The sequence below is a fragment of the Muntiacus reevesi genome, chromosome 3 (genome assembly GCF_963930625.1).
Source record: "Muntiacus reevesi chromosome 3, mMunRee1.1, whole genome shotgun sequence".
Taxonomy (NCBI): Eukaryota; Metazoa; Chordata; class Mammalia; order Artiodactyla; family Cervidae; genus Muntiacus; species Muntiacus reevesi.
The window spans coordinates 150058012-150075682 of NC_089251.1; the positions used below are offsets into that span (position 1 = coordinate 150058012).

The 17671-nt window shown below is 41.0% G+C and overlaps 1 protein-coding gene across 6 annotated transcripts in view; it reads left to right on the top strand.

Moving 5' to 3' along the window:
* The window catches only part of ANKRD44 (ankyrin repeat domain 44), a 305459-nt gene that overhangs the window by 256125 nt on the left and 31663 nt on the right, over positions 1-17671 (top strand). For all 6 annotated transcript variants that reach the window (XM_065930903.1, XM_065930904.1, XM_065930905.1 and 3 more), the window contains exon 17: positions 12703-12774. In XM_065930903.1, coding sequence (XP_065786975.1) covers positions 12703-12774 — 72 coding nt within the window. The remainder of the gene's footprint in view (positions 1-12702; positions 12775-17671) is intronic.

The window sequence follows — 17671 nt, forward strand, 5'->3', positions numbered from 1 at the left end:
AAGAACCTCTTGGTATTTATCCCTCTAATTCTTTTTCCTAAATGAACAAAGCTAGTGGAGGTGATGGAATTCCAGCTGAGCTATTTCAAATCCTAAAAGATGATGCTGTTAAAGACCTGCACTCAATATAATATGCTAACACATTTGGAAAACTCAGCAATGGCCACAGGACTAGAAAACATCAGTTTTCATTCCAATCCCAAAGAAGGGCAGTGCCAAATAATATTCAAAGGAAGGTACAATTGCTCTCTTTTCACATGCTAGCAAAGTGATGCTCAAAATCCTTCAAGCTAGGCTTCAGCAGTACTTGAACCGAGAAACTTCCAGATGTTTAAGTTGGATCTAGAAAAGGCAGAGGAACCAGAGATCAAATTGCCAACATCTGTTGGATCATAGAGAAAGCAAGGGAATTCCAGAAAAAACATCTAGCTCTGCTTAATTGACTATGCTAAAGTCTTTGACTGTGTGGATCACAACAAACTGTGGCAAATTCTTAAAGAGATGGGAATACAAGAGCACCTTACATGCCTCCAGCGAAACACACCTGTATGCAGGTCAAGAAGCAACACTTAGAACTGGACATGGAACAACGAACTGGTTCCAAATTGAAAAAGGAGGACATCGAGGCTGTATGTTGTGACCCTGCTTATTTAACTCTATGCAGAGTACATCAGGCAAAATGCCAGGCTGGATGAAGCTCAAGCTGGAATCAAGATTGCTGGGAGAAATGTCGGTAACCTCAGATGTGCAGCTGATACCACCCTAATGGCAGAAAGTGAAGAGGAACTGAAGAGCCTTTTGATGAGGTTGAAAGAGGAGAATGAAAAAGCTGGCTTAAAACTCAACATTCGAAAAGCTAAGATCATGGCCTCCAGTCCCATCACTCACTTCATGGCAAATAGATGAGGAGAAACATGGAAACAGTGGCATATTTATTTTCTTGGGCTCCAAAATCACTGTGGATGGTTTAAAAGACACTTGCTCCTTGGAAGAAGATCTATGACAAACCGAGACAACATATTGAAAAGCAGAGACATCACTTTGCCGACAAAGGTTCATATCATCAAAGCTACGGTTTTTTCATTACTCATGTATGGATGTGCGAGTTGGATCATAAAGAAGGCCGAGTACCAAAGAATTGATGCTTTCAACTGTGGTGTTGGAGAAGACTCTTGAGAGTCCCCTGGACTGCAAGGAGATCCAACCAGTCCATCCTAAAGGAGATCAGTCCTGAGTGTTCATTGGAAGGACTGATGTTGAAGCTGAAACTCCAATCCTTTGGCCACCTTATGTGAAGAACTGACTTATTTGAAAAGACCTTGATGCTGGGAAAGACTGAAGGCAGGAGAAGGAGGCGACTGAGGATAAGATAGTTGGATGGCATTACCAATTCAATGGGCATGAGTTTGAGCAAACTCTTGGAAATCTTGAAGGACAGTGGAGCCTGGCATGCTGCATTCCTTGGGCTTGCAAGGAGTCGGACATGACTTAGCAACTGAACAGCATGTTACCCAAGTATGATGATGGTTGGTTAAAACAGACTTTTTGCTTTTGTGTTCCTCCCCCCATCCCTGCCCCTTCGCATACACACACATACCCCACCATCACTACACCATCACCACAGCACACTTGTAATGCTGGGATCCAAAAGAGAGTCAGGTCACTCAGACTGAATACACCAATTTAATATAGCGGTGTGTTGAGCTCACTGCTGATATAGAAGAGTGGCCTTAACTTTTGAATTACTCTGCAAATTTCAGGAGGAGGTAGGTATAGTCTAGGCTAATTCCTTTATTATGAATATCAAGAGAAGAGCCCAAGTTTTCTGTTGTAAGCAAATTCCTTGCCATAATTATCACTGTCTCATCCCTAGCACCGCTGAGGGTGCCCCAAACACAAACTTTGCTGGTATCAGCAGTCAAGGCACACACTTTATCTAAGGTTGGTGCTTTTGGCATTTGCTTTTGACTACAGCCTGTTCCTCAGAGATTTTCATAGGGACGCTTTTCAGCTCTCTCTCTTTTCTGTCCTATCTCCAAGACATCAATATTCTTTCCCTCTTTTGGCTCACTGCCCAGACAAAAGCATGAAACCAAATTCAGTTATAGGAAATTATGGCACGAGAGAGAATAATGTCTTTATTAAGGTGAATTATTCCTTCTGGTTCTGTTTAATCCAGATATATTCATTTCATATTTTTATTCGGCTTGGAAAAAATTGAACTTAGGAATTCTGAGCATGAGTTAAATCATTAAAATCCAAAGCTGCCATGGAACCTCGAAAATAATAATAATAGGGAGCATTTTGATGATTTTTTCACATTTGGGATGACTTCTGCAGTGATTCTTTGCAACTCCTTCAGTGAGTTAAAATCCTTGTTCCTTCATAATCAGTTTTGGCTTCAACCTTAGAGAAGTTCTTGTGTTTTCAGGAACCATGATATCTTATCCCTAAAGGGAGTGACTTATTTCTTGAGTTAATTTTAATATTCTTCCTTATATGGAATGCTCATGGCAAGATAAAAAGAATTCTACTGTTTCATTATTTCAAAAACATATTATATGGCTTCCTCTGGACTGTTGTATGTATTTGAAACCAGAAAATATGTTTAGAATTATTTTACTAGTAAAAAATAAAGAGCTTTTACTAGTATCTTACCTTGTTTATGGTATTGGTCAATTGATTGTATAAAAATTTAATTTGATATTAGTCTTCTTTGCTTCCTTATAAGTGAAGGCCAGAGGGTCACCTCAGGATCAGTTCTACCACTACCTGGCATTGGGGTCTGACATTGTGGTTTAGAAAGACACGCTTAACCCTCAAGCATTTTTCAGTTATAAGACCATGTTCTGTGAAAGATCAGGTTTGTTTGTTTGACTGGTTAGCTGATTTATTAAAAGTAACAGTGAATACAGTATTCACATGGTTTTTCTAAAGGGAAAAATCTATTCAAAATATAAAATTCCAGTTATGTTTTTATAGTATTGCAGTGTCAAAGCAGGGAAGCAAATGTGTTATCACCCTATAATTAATCCCACCACTGCTCTCTCATTCACTCATCAGATTTTTTTTTTTAGCAGTTAAAAGAGTTTTTTTTTTTTCCATTTATTTTTATTAGTTGGAGGCTAATTACTTTACAGTATTGTAGTGGTTTTTGCCACACATTGACATGAATCAGTCATGGATTTACATGTGTTCCCCATCCTGATCCCCCCTCCCACCTCACTTATCAGATTTAAATTAAATTCAATAAACATTATTGAATACCTTCTGCAAGGAATAGGTAGTCTCTGCCTCTAAGAAATTTGCAATTTAATGGCCACAAAGGAATGTACTCAACCGACAGTGAACCAGCCAGATTGGTATTATTGATTTAATTAATATGAAAATATTGGACTCTTCCCCCCCCCCCCGCCTCATAAATTTTTACTGGGTATGATGCTAAAGGGACCTTGGAAATCATCTGACTCAACTATCTCACTTTTAAATACAAGTTTATTTTATTCTTTTTAGAGTAATCTGTATTTGTTGTAGAAAGTTTAGAATATGTAGAAAAGTGAAAAGAAAAAATCAAACATCCGAAGTCCCTCTACTACAAAGCACAAAGCAGTTATTATTAACCCTCTTGGTATATTTCCTTCCAGTTGAAGGAAATGTGAGATATGTGAGAAGGAATTCTCACATATTTTATTCTTTTACATATGTGAGATAATATTAAATATGCAGTTTTATGCATTGATTATTTTCCATAAAATATTCTGAATGATCCTTTCCCAGTGCTATTAGAAACACTTGGTAAACATTTTTAAAGCTAAATAATTTTCAAGTGTTGGATCAATCACAACCTAGACATTCTTCCATTTAGGTTGTTTACCACTGTTTCACTCTTGAGTGGCTTTGAGCTTAAAACATTCTCAGGATAGAGTCTGAAGTAGGTTTATGGGTCAAAGTAGATGAACATTTTTAAGGCCTCTTGCAAGATAGTTTTTGAACACCATGCATTTTGTATCTTGTATTTGCCTTTATCTTCACAGCAGGTTTCATTAGCCTTCCATACACATACTACAGGCTCTTCTGCCTTTTAATTGGCAAGGAAATCACCAGGAACTGAATACACACTGGAGGGAGGAGATAAGCAGAGTAATCAAAATCAGCTCCCAAGAAGCTAAGCGTCTAGTAGCGCCCTCCTTAATTTGTGTTATCTCCTTTTGAAGTTGCATAGACCTTGACTTGCACAAAGTATAGAGAGTTAATGGCTCCTTACTTATGGAATTGAGTGGAGGAGGCAGAAATTAGATTAGATTCATACATCTCCAGGAGCCAGTGAGTTTCCAGTAATTGTTGCTAATAACAATTTCAAGCAACACCGCTTTTTCTAATAGCTGTGAATGGGTGTGAGCAGAATCCTGAGAAACAGTCACTGCTGCTACCCACGTGTCATCATGAGGAAGCCAGTTTATTTTGGGCTAGGCCCAAAGACCTGGGGTTCACTGGGGTCTGTACAGCCTGGAGCATCATATTAATTCTGAGACTGAAAGCCCTGTGGGCTACCCCAAGCACTCTCCCGGGCCCCTGGGAGCCTCTCAGTGGAGTGTGGACACAGGCTGGGTGGTCTGAAACTTCTGCAGACTCAGCCCCCTCTTCCGGCTTGCCCCAGAGTCAGGTCACAGCAGAGTGGACTCTGGGTCAGCCTTGAGGTTGCCCACATAGCATCTCATTCTCAAGCACAGACAAGTGGAATGTGAAATAGAATTTCTGACAGAGATGCCAGCTTTCCAAGGGGTCTTGGTCTGCTTCCAGCCCTCTGCAGACTTGAATACTCATAAATGTCCTCTCAGTTCTCACTGCTGAAAGGTAAATACATCCATTCTAAATGCTTTCCTCAGAGCACCTCCTTGATATTTTCTGACTGGTTTTCTAACTCTTCCCCTCCCCGCTAACCTGTGGAAACTAGTAGGAGGAGTCTGACCAGAACTGACCAGCATGAGGGTTGCCTCACAGACCCGCTGGCTACACCTTGCTGTTCTTTACAGTCTGAGCCACACTTGCTTCCTTAAATAACACATTTAGAAACTGGGTTAGATCAGCTGAAGGTCTCCTGAGATCTCTGAATTTTTTCTTGCCATGTTTTCAAATAACCAGTCTACTTATAAAGCACTTATAAAGTGTAATATTTATGTGTTTCCTCTCAATTTTGGATAAGATCACTGTTTTGTTAACCCAGTGGCCAGTTGGCTTACCATCAAGTTCATATTTATTCTTGATTTTATCATCACAGATTCAGTTTATAGAGAAAGAGGCTTAAACTTGGCCTTCTGTTACCTCTGCTGCTTTTAAATTTAAGACATTGAGGTGTTCTTTGTGTGAGCCCTCCAGTCCTGTGGAAATGCTTTCCAAATTCAAAAAATGTCCTATGAATTGCTATAATATTTATACAATTGTTTTCTCAACCCCCCAAAGTTATAGAACATCCCAGCCACCACCACCACCATCCAGTTGAAATAGATAGAGGGTTCATGTTTCACAAACAAAGTCTGCTTGCTCTCACCCTAGTTTTTTTTCTCTTAATTCCCACCTCAGATGCCCATCTTTATTTGTCATTGGGGTTGGGAGTAGTTTAAACCTCAGACCTTCTGGGTTTTTTGGCCAAGAGGGTCTTGGCAAATGCAAGGTGATAGGAGGCTGTGGGCTCAAGCAGTGCTAGACTCTCTATACAAGCTTCATAAATGATTGATCAATTGACAAAAGCAGCATTTCTGGGATTTTATAGATAACAAGGAATAAGATTAAGTAGTCCAGATAAAGGCTTTATTAAAACAACTGTTATAATAGATTGTTTAGGCAGAGAACCAAGTCAATCCTTGAAGTGAGTGTAAATTTTTTATTGCGCCAGTAGAAACCTATGGCAATGTACTGGATGTGTACACTGGATTTATGAGTGTAATTCAACATGGAAACTAGCATGTGAATGCATGGATTGTGTAAATGTTGATGATTAGCCAGAGGATATATTAAGTGGAATTGGTCTTAAAAGAAAGAAAGTTATAACTTGTTTGCTTGGTATTATACATATAAGTTTATATTATTTGATTTATAACTGCAAGCTTTATGTGCAGAACTCATTGCTTTATATGATGCTGCTTCTTCGGCATGTATTCTAGCTATGACTGTGTTTCGAAAGAACCATTCTATTTCGGATTTTGACAAGGTAGGTTGAGGGTGATCTCTGTAGAGCAATGTTATTTTCCAGTAATATTGCAGGCTCCAGGCTTAAGTACGAGTTTGTATAATGAGTCATGCTGGGCGCTCTCTGTCTCTCTGGGGCCCCATGTTTCTCCCGAGACATTTATGCAGAGTCGAGTCTCTGAGCAGTGCTGTGTATCTGCCTCATCCCTTGGACTTGATTTGTTTAGAATCAATTTTAAATTAGAAAGAGAAGTCTTAACATAAACGTCACTTTTGAATGACTTGCAGATTTCTTTTCTCCCTACTTTTTCACATTGCCTTCTTAACTAACGAAGAATCACCAAAAGAAGAGGCATCTTAGAGGAGCTAGATTCCAGTTAATGTTCCCTTTGACTGCTGTGTAAATGACTACTTACCACTACTTAGGAAACAAAAAGGAAAATCTCAGTGATCAAAGGGAATTGTTGAAGTAAGAGACATAAAAAGACTCACATACTTAAAAAAATGCACATAAAAAAACTCTTCATGTTTCCTACCCTCATCCCTATTTTCTTTTTCCTTTGAAATATCAGAGGAAAGTCTCAGCTATCAGTTGATAGGAACGTGTTTTGTGGGATAAATAACATGGGTTTTGAGTTAGACCTGGGTTCAATACTGTGATCTGTATTTTCCAGGCTATGCAAACTTGAGCAGGTTACTTAGTGCATTTCTGAGGATGGGGTGAGATGATCTATGGAATTCTTAACTCATAGTAAATGCTTAATAACTTTTGTTTGTCATCAGTGAGATGACAGTGTCGTTGATCACTACCACCACTGTCATATCGTGGTAATCATGGCCTCCACCACCATCATCATCGCCACCACCATCATCATCATCTCCTCATTCTCCAGGTTTTCCTCCTACCTCTCTGAACCCTCCTCTTCTCACAGCCTCCATTACGACTTTCTTCCAAACCCTAAATAATTGAGGTTCCTGAGGCTTGGGTCCTTTCTCACTACACTTTCCCCTAGGCAGTCTCATCCACAGTGAAGGCGTCCTGTCTCAGCTATTGCTGATGATTACCAAATCCATCACTCCTGCCCAGTTCTCTCTTCTAAGCTTCAAACATTATATCCATCTGTCCAGTGGACATCTAGCCTTGCGTGTCCCAGAAGCACTTCAAACTAAAACTCAATGCATTTTCCTTCCCCTGATCTTGTGCCTTCTCTTTGTTTCTTATCTTAAAGAAGGCATCACCATTCACCCTGTTATCAAAGCAAGAAAACTGAATGTCATTCTTGACCCTGTTCTTTCCCTTTCCTCCATTGCTCAGTTGATGAATGATGCCCATTACTCCTTTTGGACTCTAAGGTTCATGTGGGTATGAACATTTGAGAACTGGAAATCTCAGTATCTGGCACAGCACTCAATAAGTAATTATTGAATGAATGAATAAAGGAGTAAATAAAAGTCCTGAATATCCCCACTTCCTTCCATTTCCTCTGCCTCTTCTGCAGTACAGGCCACCATCAGTTCTCAGCAACTTAATTCACAATTTATGAATCCCATAATCGAAATATGCTAACTGATCTCCCTGCTCCTAGAGTTGCAGTCCTCACCTGGCCCAACACCACTGCAGTTCATTTGCCACACTGCAGTTAAAGGGTTTCCATGAAACCCAAGAATCTGATCATGATCATGCCTCTTCCCTACTAAAAGCACTTCAGTGAGTCTCAGGAATTATCCTGATTTGATGCTCTGCTTTACAGCTGTTTAAAGTGGAAGTGTTAGTTGCTCCATTTTGTCCAACTCTTTGTGACCCCATGGACTGTAGACCACGAGGCTCCTCTGTCCGTGGGATTTCCCAGGCAAGAATACTGGAGTGGGTTGCCATTTCCTCCTCCAGGGGATCTTCCTGATCCAGGGATTGAACCCAGGTCTCCTGCATTGCAGGCAGATATTTTACCATCTGAGCCACCAGGGAAGCCCTTACAGCTATTATCCCAGCCCAATTTCAATCTGAAAAATGGCCTGGATTGGACAGTAACGATATGATCACCCTGGACCTAATCTGTTGTCTGCTTACATTTGCAGCCTCATTGCTCCTCACTCTTTCTTCAATCCTACACGTCATCTAGTCTTAACGAACTTAAAGCTTTTGGTGTTGCACTCACTGTTCTCACAAGCTCTTTCTTCTGCCTGAGTAGTCCCTTCCGTCTTTGCCTGGCAGACTCCTACCATCCTGGTCTCAGGGTACAGTTTCCTTTACAGAGGAGCCTTCTTTGACCCCCCAAGGTTATGTCAGGTACCTCTTCCTTCCTATTCCCATAGCATCTTGCACCCTAGCTCTTGCCTCACAGTTTTCACTACCTGTTAACTTCTGTGGCTTCCCCACTAGCCTCAAAGCTCTCCTAAGTCAGTGACCACATCTGCTCGCTGCACAGTTGAATCTGGTTCCTAACCCAGGGTCCCCCAGATAGATGGCATTAAGCAAATGACTGAAGTAAAGCACCCCATGCTATTAGGATAATCAAGGTACACATGTAGAAAAATGGTCTTCCACAGTAAATCTTCTGGGAATATGGCTCATTTGTGACTATAAACAGTATATTGTCTTCTTGCTTCTGTTCATCGTGTTTGTAATAATAGTGGAAATGATTCTGTGTTCCTTTGATTAAAAGTTCGTTCTAGGACAGGATTTGGAGTTGGTACACACTGTCAATTCCAGGAAGTCTTGCAGGTGATAATGTTGCAAAACAAAGCAAAGAACAGCTGTTCTCTAGCCTTTTCAAGCAGTTGGGGCTGCTTTTATTTCAACTTTGTACAGCAGATTGGTTTTTAAAGTTATTTGCTTTGAAGTTAAAGTGAAATTTACTCTCATTATTCTAATATATCGTAGATTGCTTCAGTTCCAAATTCTATTTTCACACTAATAAAAACATAATGCCTCATGCCTCTGATATAATTATTTGTATTGTTTTACTTGAAAATTTGAAATTATGTGCTTTTAGATGATCAGTTTTACACTGATATTTGATCTGCCAGAGAATGCAACCCTTTTTTTTTTTCCCACATGCATTGGCTAGAAAGAAGTTCTAGCCACAGAACTAGAACTAGAAGGAGCCACAGAACTAGAACTAGGCCCAGGTCTAGGATGGACTTACCTAGGGGTCTGTGGACATCATTCTAGTAAGTGAAAAGAAATGTTCATCACTTTTAGTCCAAACAGAAATAGCTTTAGTGTTTTTATTACAAAACTAATATACATTCACACACACACACAAAAATCAGGAAATATAAAGAAGAAAATAAAAATCATCTAATCTCCCACTTTTAGGCTACTGTATTAAACATTTTAAGGTATATGTTTCTCACCTTTCTTTTCTGCATAGGTAGACATATCAATATAGTTCTTGAAATGAAAATGGTATCTTTCCACACATATGGCTTTAAAATGTGTTTTTCCACTTGACAGGTTTCTCCTTTACGGGAGAAATCTGAATAAAGAGCATGTTAGGAAGTTTCGCTTTCTAGTGTACTGGGTGGTGTATTTTCCCTTTCTCCACCCCTCATTAAGAAAACTTAAATCTGTATTACTTTTTGAATCAGCCAGGTTCATTTGAAGGAAACAAAAGCCGTGCTAGCTGTTTTAATCAGAAAAACAGAAAATTTTAAAATTTGATATTTCAAAAAACAGGTGTTTGTAATATTGTTGGGACGTCTAGGAGAGGGAACCCTAGGCTGATCCTCCAGAAATACACCTGAACTGATGAACTTGGATTGTCAGGGCTCCTGCCCCCTCCCCGTGACCAGAGAGATGGGGAGTCAGAAAGCAGCCGTGGGATGGCTGCTCCACAGACACATCGCCCCAGCTGACACACAGGAGCCAGCTTGTCACTGTCACACTACTGGCCCGAGAGCCACACCGCATCTGCTTGATCCACACTATTGAAAATGGCTGTCTGGATCCCTGTGTCCTGCTCCTCTACCCTCACTAAGCCTGCACAGGGGAAGCTGAAAGGCAAACCAAAGTCTCCCTGACTCTGCGTAGCATCAGCGATCAAAGATGTCCTCTACTCACTCTGTCTCTAACATTTCAGATTAGTGCATCTAACTGGCAGAACCTAAATCATGTCTGGAATCCTAGTTCAAGGAAGTCCAGGAAATGTAGTTTTGAGCTTTCCAGTCCCTGCAGTATAAGGCAGCCCAAGCCCATCAGTCAGGAACCTGGAGTGGACATTGAATATTGCCATATTCACCACTCATCGAGGCTCTGGGTGTTGGGGTTTTGTCTCTTCTGGATGCATCACTATACAAAGAAGAACAAACTGGCAACATAAAGAGGGATAGTTTATCAGAAGTGGTGATATATACCATTGCAATTTATTCAATTCATCCTTATTGCTATTTACTCTTTTTTCCCCATGTAAACAGTGTCTTGATAAACTGCTTTTCGCAGAGTGTCTGATCGCCTCCATGTTCCTACACCCAGTGGGCAATTCTCAGGCCCCATTTTACTTGATCTTTTACTTGACTTTTGACATGGCTATGCATTCTCTCATTAAAACTCTTTCTTCATTGGTTTCCAGAACTTCATGCTCTCCTGATGTTCTTTCTGTCTCACCTACTCATTCTGAGTCTCCTTGCTGGTTCCTCCTCATCTCTGTAACTCGGTGTTGGGTCCCCCAGGATTCAGTCTCTCGTCTCTGCTCAACTCCCTGGCTTATCCCATCCAATCTTATGGCTTTAAATACCATGAAGTCCACACCCATGTATCCAACAGCTGCTTGGTCAGCATGTATGTTTTTAAGCTTTAAAAACATCTCAAATATAACATTTCCAAAACTGAGCTTCTGTTTTTTCCCATTATGTATATTCCACTCACTTCTCCATTTCAGTTCATGGAACAAAATCCTGAGCATCATCCTTTTTTTCTCTCTCTTACATTCACATTCAATCCATCAGCAAACCCTGTTGATTCTGCCTCCAAAAATATCCACAATCCGACACTTTTCTCCACCCCACCGCTCCAAGCCATTGTTATTTCTTTCTTGGACTTTTGCCCCAACCCATCAGCGGCCTCTGTGCCCTCCCTAGAGTCTAAAAGTTACAACAAGCCAGCCCTCTCCTCAAAGTGCACCAGTGAAATTCCATCTCATTCAAGACAAAAGCCCCAAACTTTTTACAGCAGCCCAAAGGCTCCTTATGACACTGCCACCCTTCCTGCCCTCTCTCTCATTTCCTTTCCTGTTATTCTCATCCTTCTTCCCCGTCTCATTCATGATCTTAAGCATCTCTGTCCCTAAAGGACTAGGCAATTGTTTACCCCTCTGCTTGGAATGCACTTCCCCTAGATACCACATGGCTATCTTACCACCTCCACACTGTTTAACCATCACCTGCTCAGTAAGACCTTTCCTGATCTCATATTTAAAGTTGCAAACTGACCTTTCTTCCAGCCTTCCAAACTCCTCTGTTTTTTCTCCACAGTACCTATGGCTTTCTAAATAATTACATAACTTCTTTCTTTTATTGCCTGACACCCGCACCCCCCCACCCCCGCCGCCTTGAGAAAATGGATCTTTAAATATACTATTTATTATTGAATCTTCACTGCCTGGAGCAGCGTCTGGACACATTTTTTAAATGAACATGTTTCTTTATACATGTGCCATTGTGTGCTTGTCTAATTATTTAGTAGGAATTAATTCCTGATGTCAAAGGTATGCACAGACTTGCCCAGAAAGGTTTTAACAATTTGTTCTTCCAACAAGAGTCAATGAAAATGTCTTTTACCGATACCTCACCAACATCATGCCCTCATCCCATTATTCCTTCCATACCTTGAGCTCACTCTGTTCATCCCCACTTGATATATTTTCTTTAACTCCTCCCTCCTCCCAGAATGCTCTCCAGCCACAATTCTTCCTATTACTAAAGTCCCACTTTAACTGTTATCTCCTTGGAGAAGCCTCCCCTGGCTGTCAGCTGTAAAAAGCTTCCCAGTCACTCCATTTCACATCACCCTACTTTATTTTCATTATAAGCTTACTTCACTACCAGATTATTTTCTTATGTGTATGTTTATTTGTCTGTGTTCTCTCTCTAGAATGTAAGCTTCATGAAAATAGAGTTTCATAAGTCTTTTTCAACACTATCTCCAGTAAATATGTGTTTGATAGTGGAGTAGACCCTGGGTATTGTCATTTTTTCATTATGACTAACTACTGGGTGGGAAGTAGATTTAACAAGAATTATTTTTCTAGACTGGTGAAGCTAAGCAACTTTTCAAGTATGAAAGCTGCTTTTTTTAAAAAAAATAGCAAATGCTAAGATGACCTAGAAGTTGAAATATTCAGTTAACATATTTGTTTTAGATATGCTGTATCTGATTTCTTATATTTCTGATAAGTTGCATGATTTCTTAAGTTTCTGAAGCATCCTTTTTCATTTATGTCAACATTAGTATCTGTAAAGTAGGATTCCTTCTGCAGATTGTACTCACATACTGTTGTTTTCTTTTCATCTCCACAGCTTTTGGAAAGAACCAACAGTGTTTTTGAAGAGTCAGATTCCGGTGCTACCAAGAGTCCGCTCCATTTAGCTGTAAGTGAGATGCTGTGGGTAGCTTCACCTTGTTACGGAAGAACCCTAAGTGTTCCCAAAACCAGGCTGCTCTTAAAAGGAAAGCATAGCAATGCAGTAATAACTCATAATGAAAACAGTACATGGATAAAACCTCAGGCAGCAGAGACAGAGTGTGTCTCCAGTTCCAATCCCAGTTTCACCCCCTGGTGACTTTTACGTTACTCACCTTGTCTGAGCCTTGATTTCCCCATCTGTAAAACGAGGACAAAGGAAAAGAGACAGTGTGCATGGAGCCCAATCACAGTGCTCTTAATAATGATTGTTACAAATTTTAGCAGTCTTTAAAATTATTATCTAGTAATAATCATTACTAACGGAGGAAATGTTTTATTTTTATTTTAGAGATGTAAATATAGACAAGCATTGCACTGTAGATAATTGAATACCATAGTTAAAAACTTGTGAGGTATTTAAACAGAGACTTGCGAGAGCAAGATGAAAATATGCATGCAGAGTTCTGCAGCTTCTGCTGAGGCTTGAAATCGAGGTCTCATAGGAAGAATCAGACCCTGCTTCTTGTATCTGGTGAGATTGGGGAGGGAGGTGAAAGTGAAAGTGTTAGATGTTCAGTCGTGTCCCACTCTTTGCAACCCCATGGAATGTAGCCCGCCAGGCTCCTCTGTCCATGGAATTCTCCAGGCAAGAATACTGGAGTGGGTAGCCATTTCCTTCTCCAGGAGACCTTTCAGACCCAGGGATCAAACTCTGGTCTCCGACACAGCAAGCAGATTCTTCACCATCTGCGCCACTAGGAAGGTGAGCAGAAGTGATTCTGTCACCAGTAAAGCTTCCTCTCCACATCCCATCATTGAAAGGAAATGCAATAGCTCAGACTGAGAATCACCAAACTCCCCCTGAGGGTGACAGAGCTGAGAAGTTTACCACCACTCTGTGTCTGTGAAGGTCTTGCTAATCAACAGCTGTTCCCTGGAAACCTCTCGGACTGACCACAGCTCACCTGCACAAGGCGCTGCTGAGTTGTGAGGCCTCAGTACAGGACCATCAAGGTGTTTGGACGCAGCTAGAGACTGGATAAATATCTCACAAGAGTAGGATGCTGGGTCTCTGTGTTTGACAGTTGTGACATTGTACTCAGTCCCACGCACACATAAGCACTTTTTCAGTTTCATTCTGATGAAAAAATGAGATGGAGATTTTGGAGAGCTGAGAGGAGTATTTTATTGATGGACATACATAGGAATTCAGGCAGGGTAGGATGGGATGAGGATCGGGATGAACTGAGGCAGGTAGGAATGTAGGTAGGAAGGGATGAGGCCATCCCATGAGGATTGGAATGAACTGATCATACTCCATGGAGCCTTTTCCTCCTTGCCAGTCTCCTCAGGTACTCACCAGCCCATCTGCTAGCATCTCACTCACCACCCTCTGCCACATCTACCGACATAACCACCGTATGCACAGTGATAAATATGCACATGCCGAGTCCTGTGAAAGCAGGCTAAAATGTCCATGAGTCTTTCTTCTGGACATGGGCTTAGAGTAGAAAAGGTGGGTGGATATTTATATGTATAAAATTTCATACCAGTTGTCTCTTAGTACAATATCTGCAGATGGTGACTGCAGCCATGAAATTAAAAGATGCTTGCTCCTTGGAAGAAAAGCTATGACCAACCTAGACAGCATATTAAAAAGCAGAAACATTGCTTTGCCAACAAAGGTCCATCTAGTCAAAGCTGTGGTTTTTCCAGTGGTCATGTATGGATGTGAGGGTTGGACCGTAAAGAAGGTTGAGCACCAAAGAACTGATGCTTTTGGACTGTGGTGTTGGAGAAGACTCTTGAGAGTTCCTTGGACTGCAAGGAGATCAAACCAGTCCATCCTAAAGGAAATTAGTCCTGAAGATTCATTGAAAGGACTGATGCTGAAGCTGAAACTCCAATTCTCTGGCCACCTGAGGCAAAGAACTGACTCATTGGAAAAGACCCTGATGCTGGGAAAGATTGAAGGCAGGGGAAGAAGGGGGTGACAGAGGATGAGATGGCTGGATGGCATCACTGACTCGATGGACATGAGTTTGAGAAACTCTGGGAGTTGGTGATGGACGGGGAGGCCTGGCGTGCTGTAGTTCACAGGGCTGCAAAGAGTTGGACACAACTGAGTGACTTAATAAAAAACAAAGCAGGTTGCTCTAAAGGTTGACCCTAGAACCTCTGCCAGCCATCTGCTGGGCCTGGGGAAGTTAGCCCAAGGCTGGGCATTCACAGACGCTCTAGCTGCCCTAAGAGACACCTATCAGAAAGGTTATCTCAGATAGAATTCTCATGTCCTTTGACACTGTGGTTGATTGCATTGCTAAGCCCACTGGTAATCTGAGAGGAGACTTTCTTGGCTTCCAAAAATTTTATAATCTCTCATTCTTTTCTTTTTCAAAAACTATTGAGTGCTTGCTGGATGCTAGATGCTCTGCTAAGTATTATGGGTTTCCAGTCATGTAAAGACAGGGTGTTATGGTATCACTGGAGAGAGATGGGCTTGGGTCGTTCTCCAACTGGCAGGGGCCTAGTAAGCGCCCCCTGGAAAGAGGGGTTCCCAGCCAGCAGTCTTCTCATTAGCATCTCACCTGGACATGGTCTTCCCATCTGTAAATTAAAAAGGAGTGAGTTAATTAACAATCCCCAAACCCTTTCCAGCTTGTTAATTTGTTGTATGATCTTGGGCAAAAACTAACTTCTTGTGTATCAGTCTCCCCACCCATTATATGGGGAGATTAGCGGCACCTCTGTCATAGGGCCGTAGTGGGGATGACATGGGTTACTGCGTGTAAAGCAGTTAGACCAGCACCTGGAGCTTGTGTGGAATCAGCTGGGGCTTCCTCCTTGCTCTTAGTAACGCCGGTATCATTCTTTCCTTTGACACGCTGACTGTGCATGTGCCAGGCACGGTTTCAGAAGCTGAAGAGAGGGCAGTAAACAAAACCCAGCCACTGTTTTTGTCGAGTGTCCAGTCTAGGAAAGGCAGTAGGCAAGTAAACAGACAGCAGAGCAGATGGTCAGAGGTGCGTGCTGCTCCTGCTGCAAACAGGAGCTGTGAGCTGGAGAGCGTCACGGCGGCGGACGGGGTGATGTTCTCACAGCATAGAACCTCTCGTTTGAACGGCAACTCGATGAGCTACCCATCTGGTCTCTGACCAAAGAGTGTTCTGGGCAGAAGTGCAAAGTCCCTGGTATGAGCATCTTGGCGTGTTCCCAGAACAGCAAGGCCACTGTGGCCGAAGCAGAGTGATGAGGAGTAGAGATGAGGAACGCGTGTTGTCAGCAGGCGGGGGAGTGTGGCAGGGCAGGGCCTCAGACTCCAGTGGGAACTTTGACTTTTTTTCTGACACAATATGAAACCATTTGGAGGGTTTTGAGGAGGCAGATGATGTGATATGGCTTTTATCTTAATAGGATCACTTTAGCTTCTATGTTGAGTTTAAATTGTCAGGGAACAAAGCAGAAATAAGACAACCATGATAATGATGACTTTGACAGGGTGACAGCAGTGGGTTAATTCTAAAATTGTTTTGTATTTGTCCCTGTAAATGCTAACACTTTTTAAAGAAATTAGTATTTGCTCCAAGAACCCCACAAGCATGCCCATCACCCTCCCCAGGACCTTCTGTAGCAATCAACTTGATTAAAACTCAAGACACATTATTTCTTCCATGGACGAGTCTACAATGAGAGAGAACCAGATGCCCCCAAACCTTGACTGCCCCCAAGAAACCTGACCTGCCTTGAGTTACTATTTCCTGGTTGAATGATTCAAGTCTCCAGGGTTATCCACCCAGTGAATTTCATAAGCATTTCATCCACTTGAAAAAAATTAAATTGAGAAACAAGGCTATGCAAATGAAAGACTCCAGCTGTCGAGTTTTCCAGATGGACCGGTTGTTCCGTGGATTCTGTTGAGATTCCAAATTCTTTCTCCTGCTGCCCTCAGTTCCAATCTAAAACATTTAAAGAAATTAATCATGTTTAAGAAATACTTAAGTTACTTAATGAGATATTTTAAAGTCTTTTGTAAAAAAAATTTGAAATGTTTGCTATGTATAGTGAAGGCTTAAACTGGGTTGTCTATTGAAAGCCAAAATACTACATGCTTTTTGAACCAACATATTTGTTCTTTTGTGTGATTACTTCTTCCTTGAGTTATTTAAGAAATTATTTGTGGAGATTTGACTAAAGACTGTGGAAGGAAGGGCATTTGGGGTCAGACTTGTCCTGGAACACACTCCCCACCTGGCTTTTGGGATTCACCTGGTAAATTCACCTTTGGGTTTTTGGAGTTTTTAATCTTTGTTTTAATTCAAGTTTTAAAATTTTTTTGCATACAGTTATGCAGAAAACTCTGTAATCTTTCTTTTAACTTGGCTTTTATGCTTCCATTTTTATATATAATTCTTGGATCCATATGGAACTTACTTGCATGTGAAAAATAAGGTAATAAATTGATTTTTTTCCTTCAGATAGCTAACCTGTTTTCCCAGCAGTTTATTGAATGCCTCATCCTTGCTGATAAATTTAATGATGCCATTAAAATTTTTTTTAATTTCGAAAAAAAAAAATTATTTGTGGAAGTACCCACTGAACACCTGATTTAGGATGGGAATAGAAAAAAAAGTACGAGCTTCGTTCTTCATGCACTGCCAACATGAGAAAGATCTTCTTTCCCGACTACTTGAATCTCTTTCAGAGAACTTGAAGTTTTATTGTATTCTTTTTTATAGACTTTAAGAATCACATAACTACCTGAAGATAGAGTCATGCATTTAGGCATAGAATAGAGTCCCATATTACATGGTAGTTTGTTTCTAGGGTTAAGCTCTAAAGTGTGAAGGTAAGTGAAAATTCTT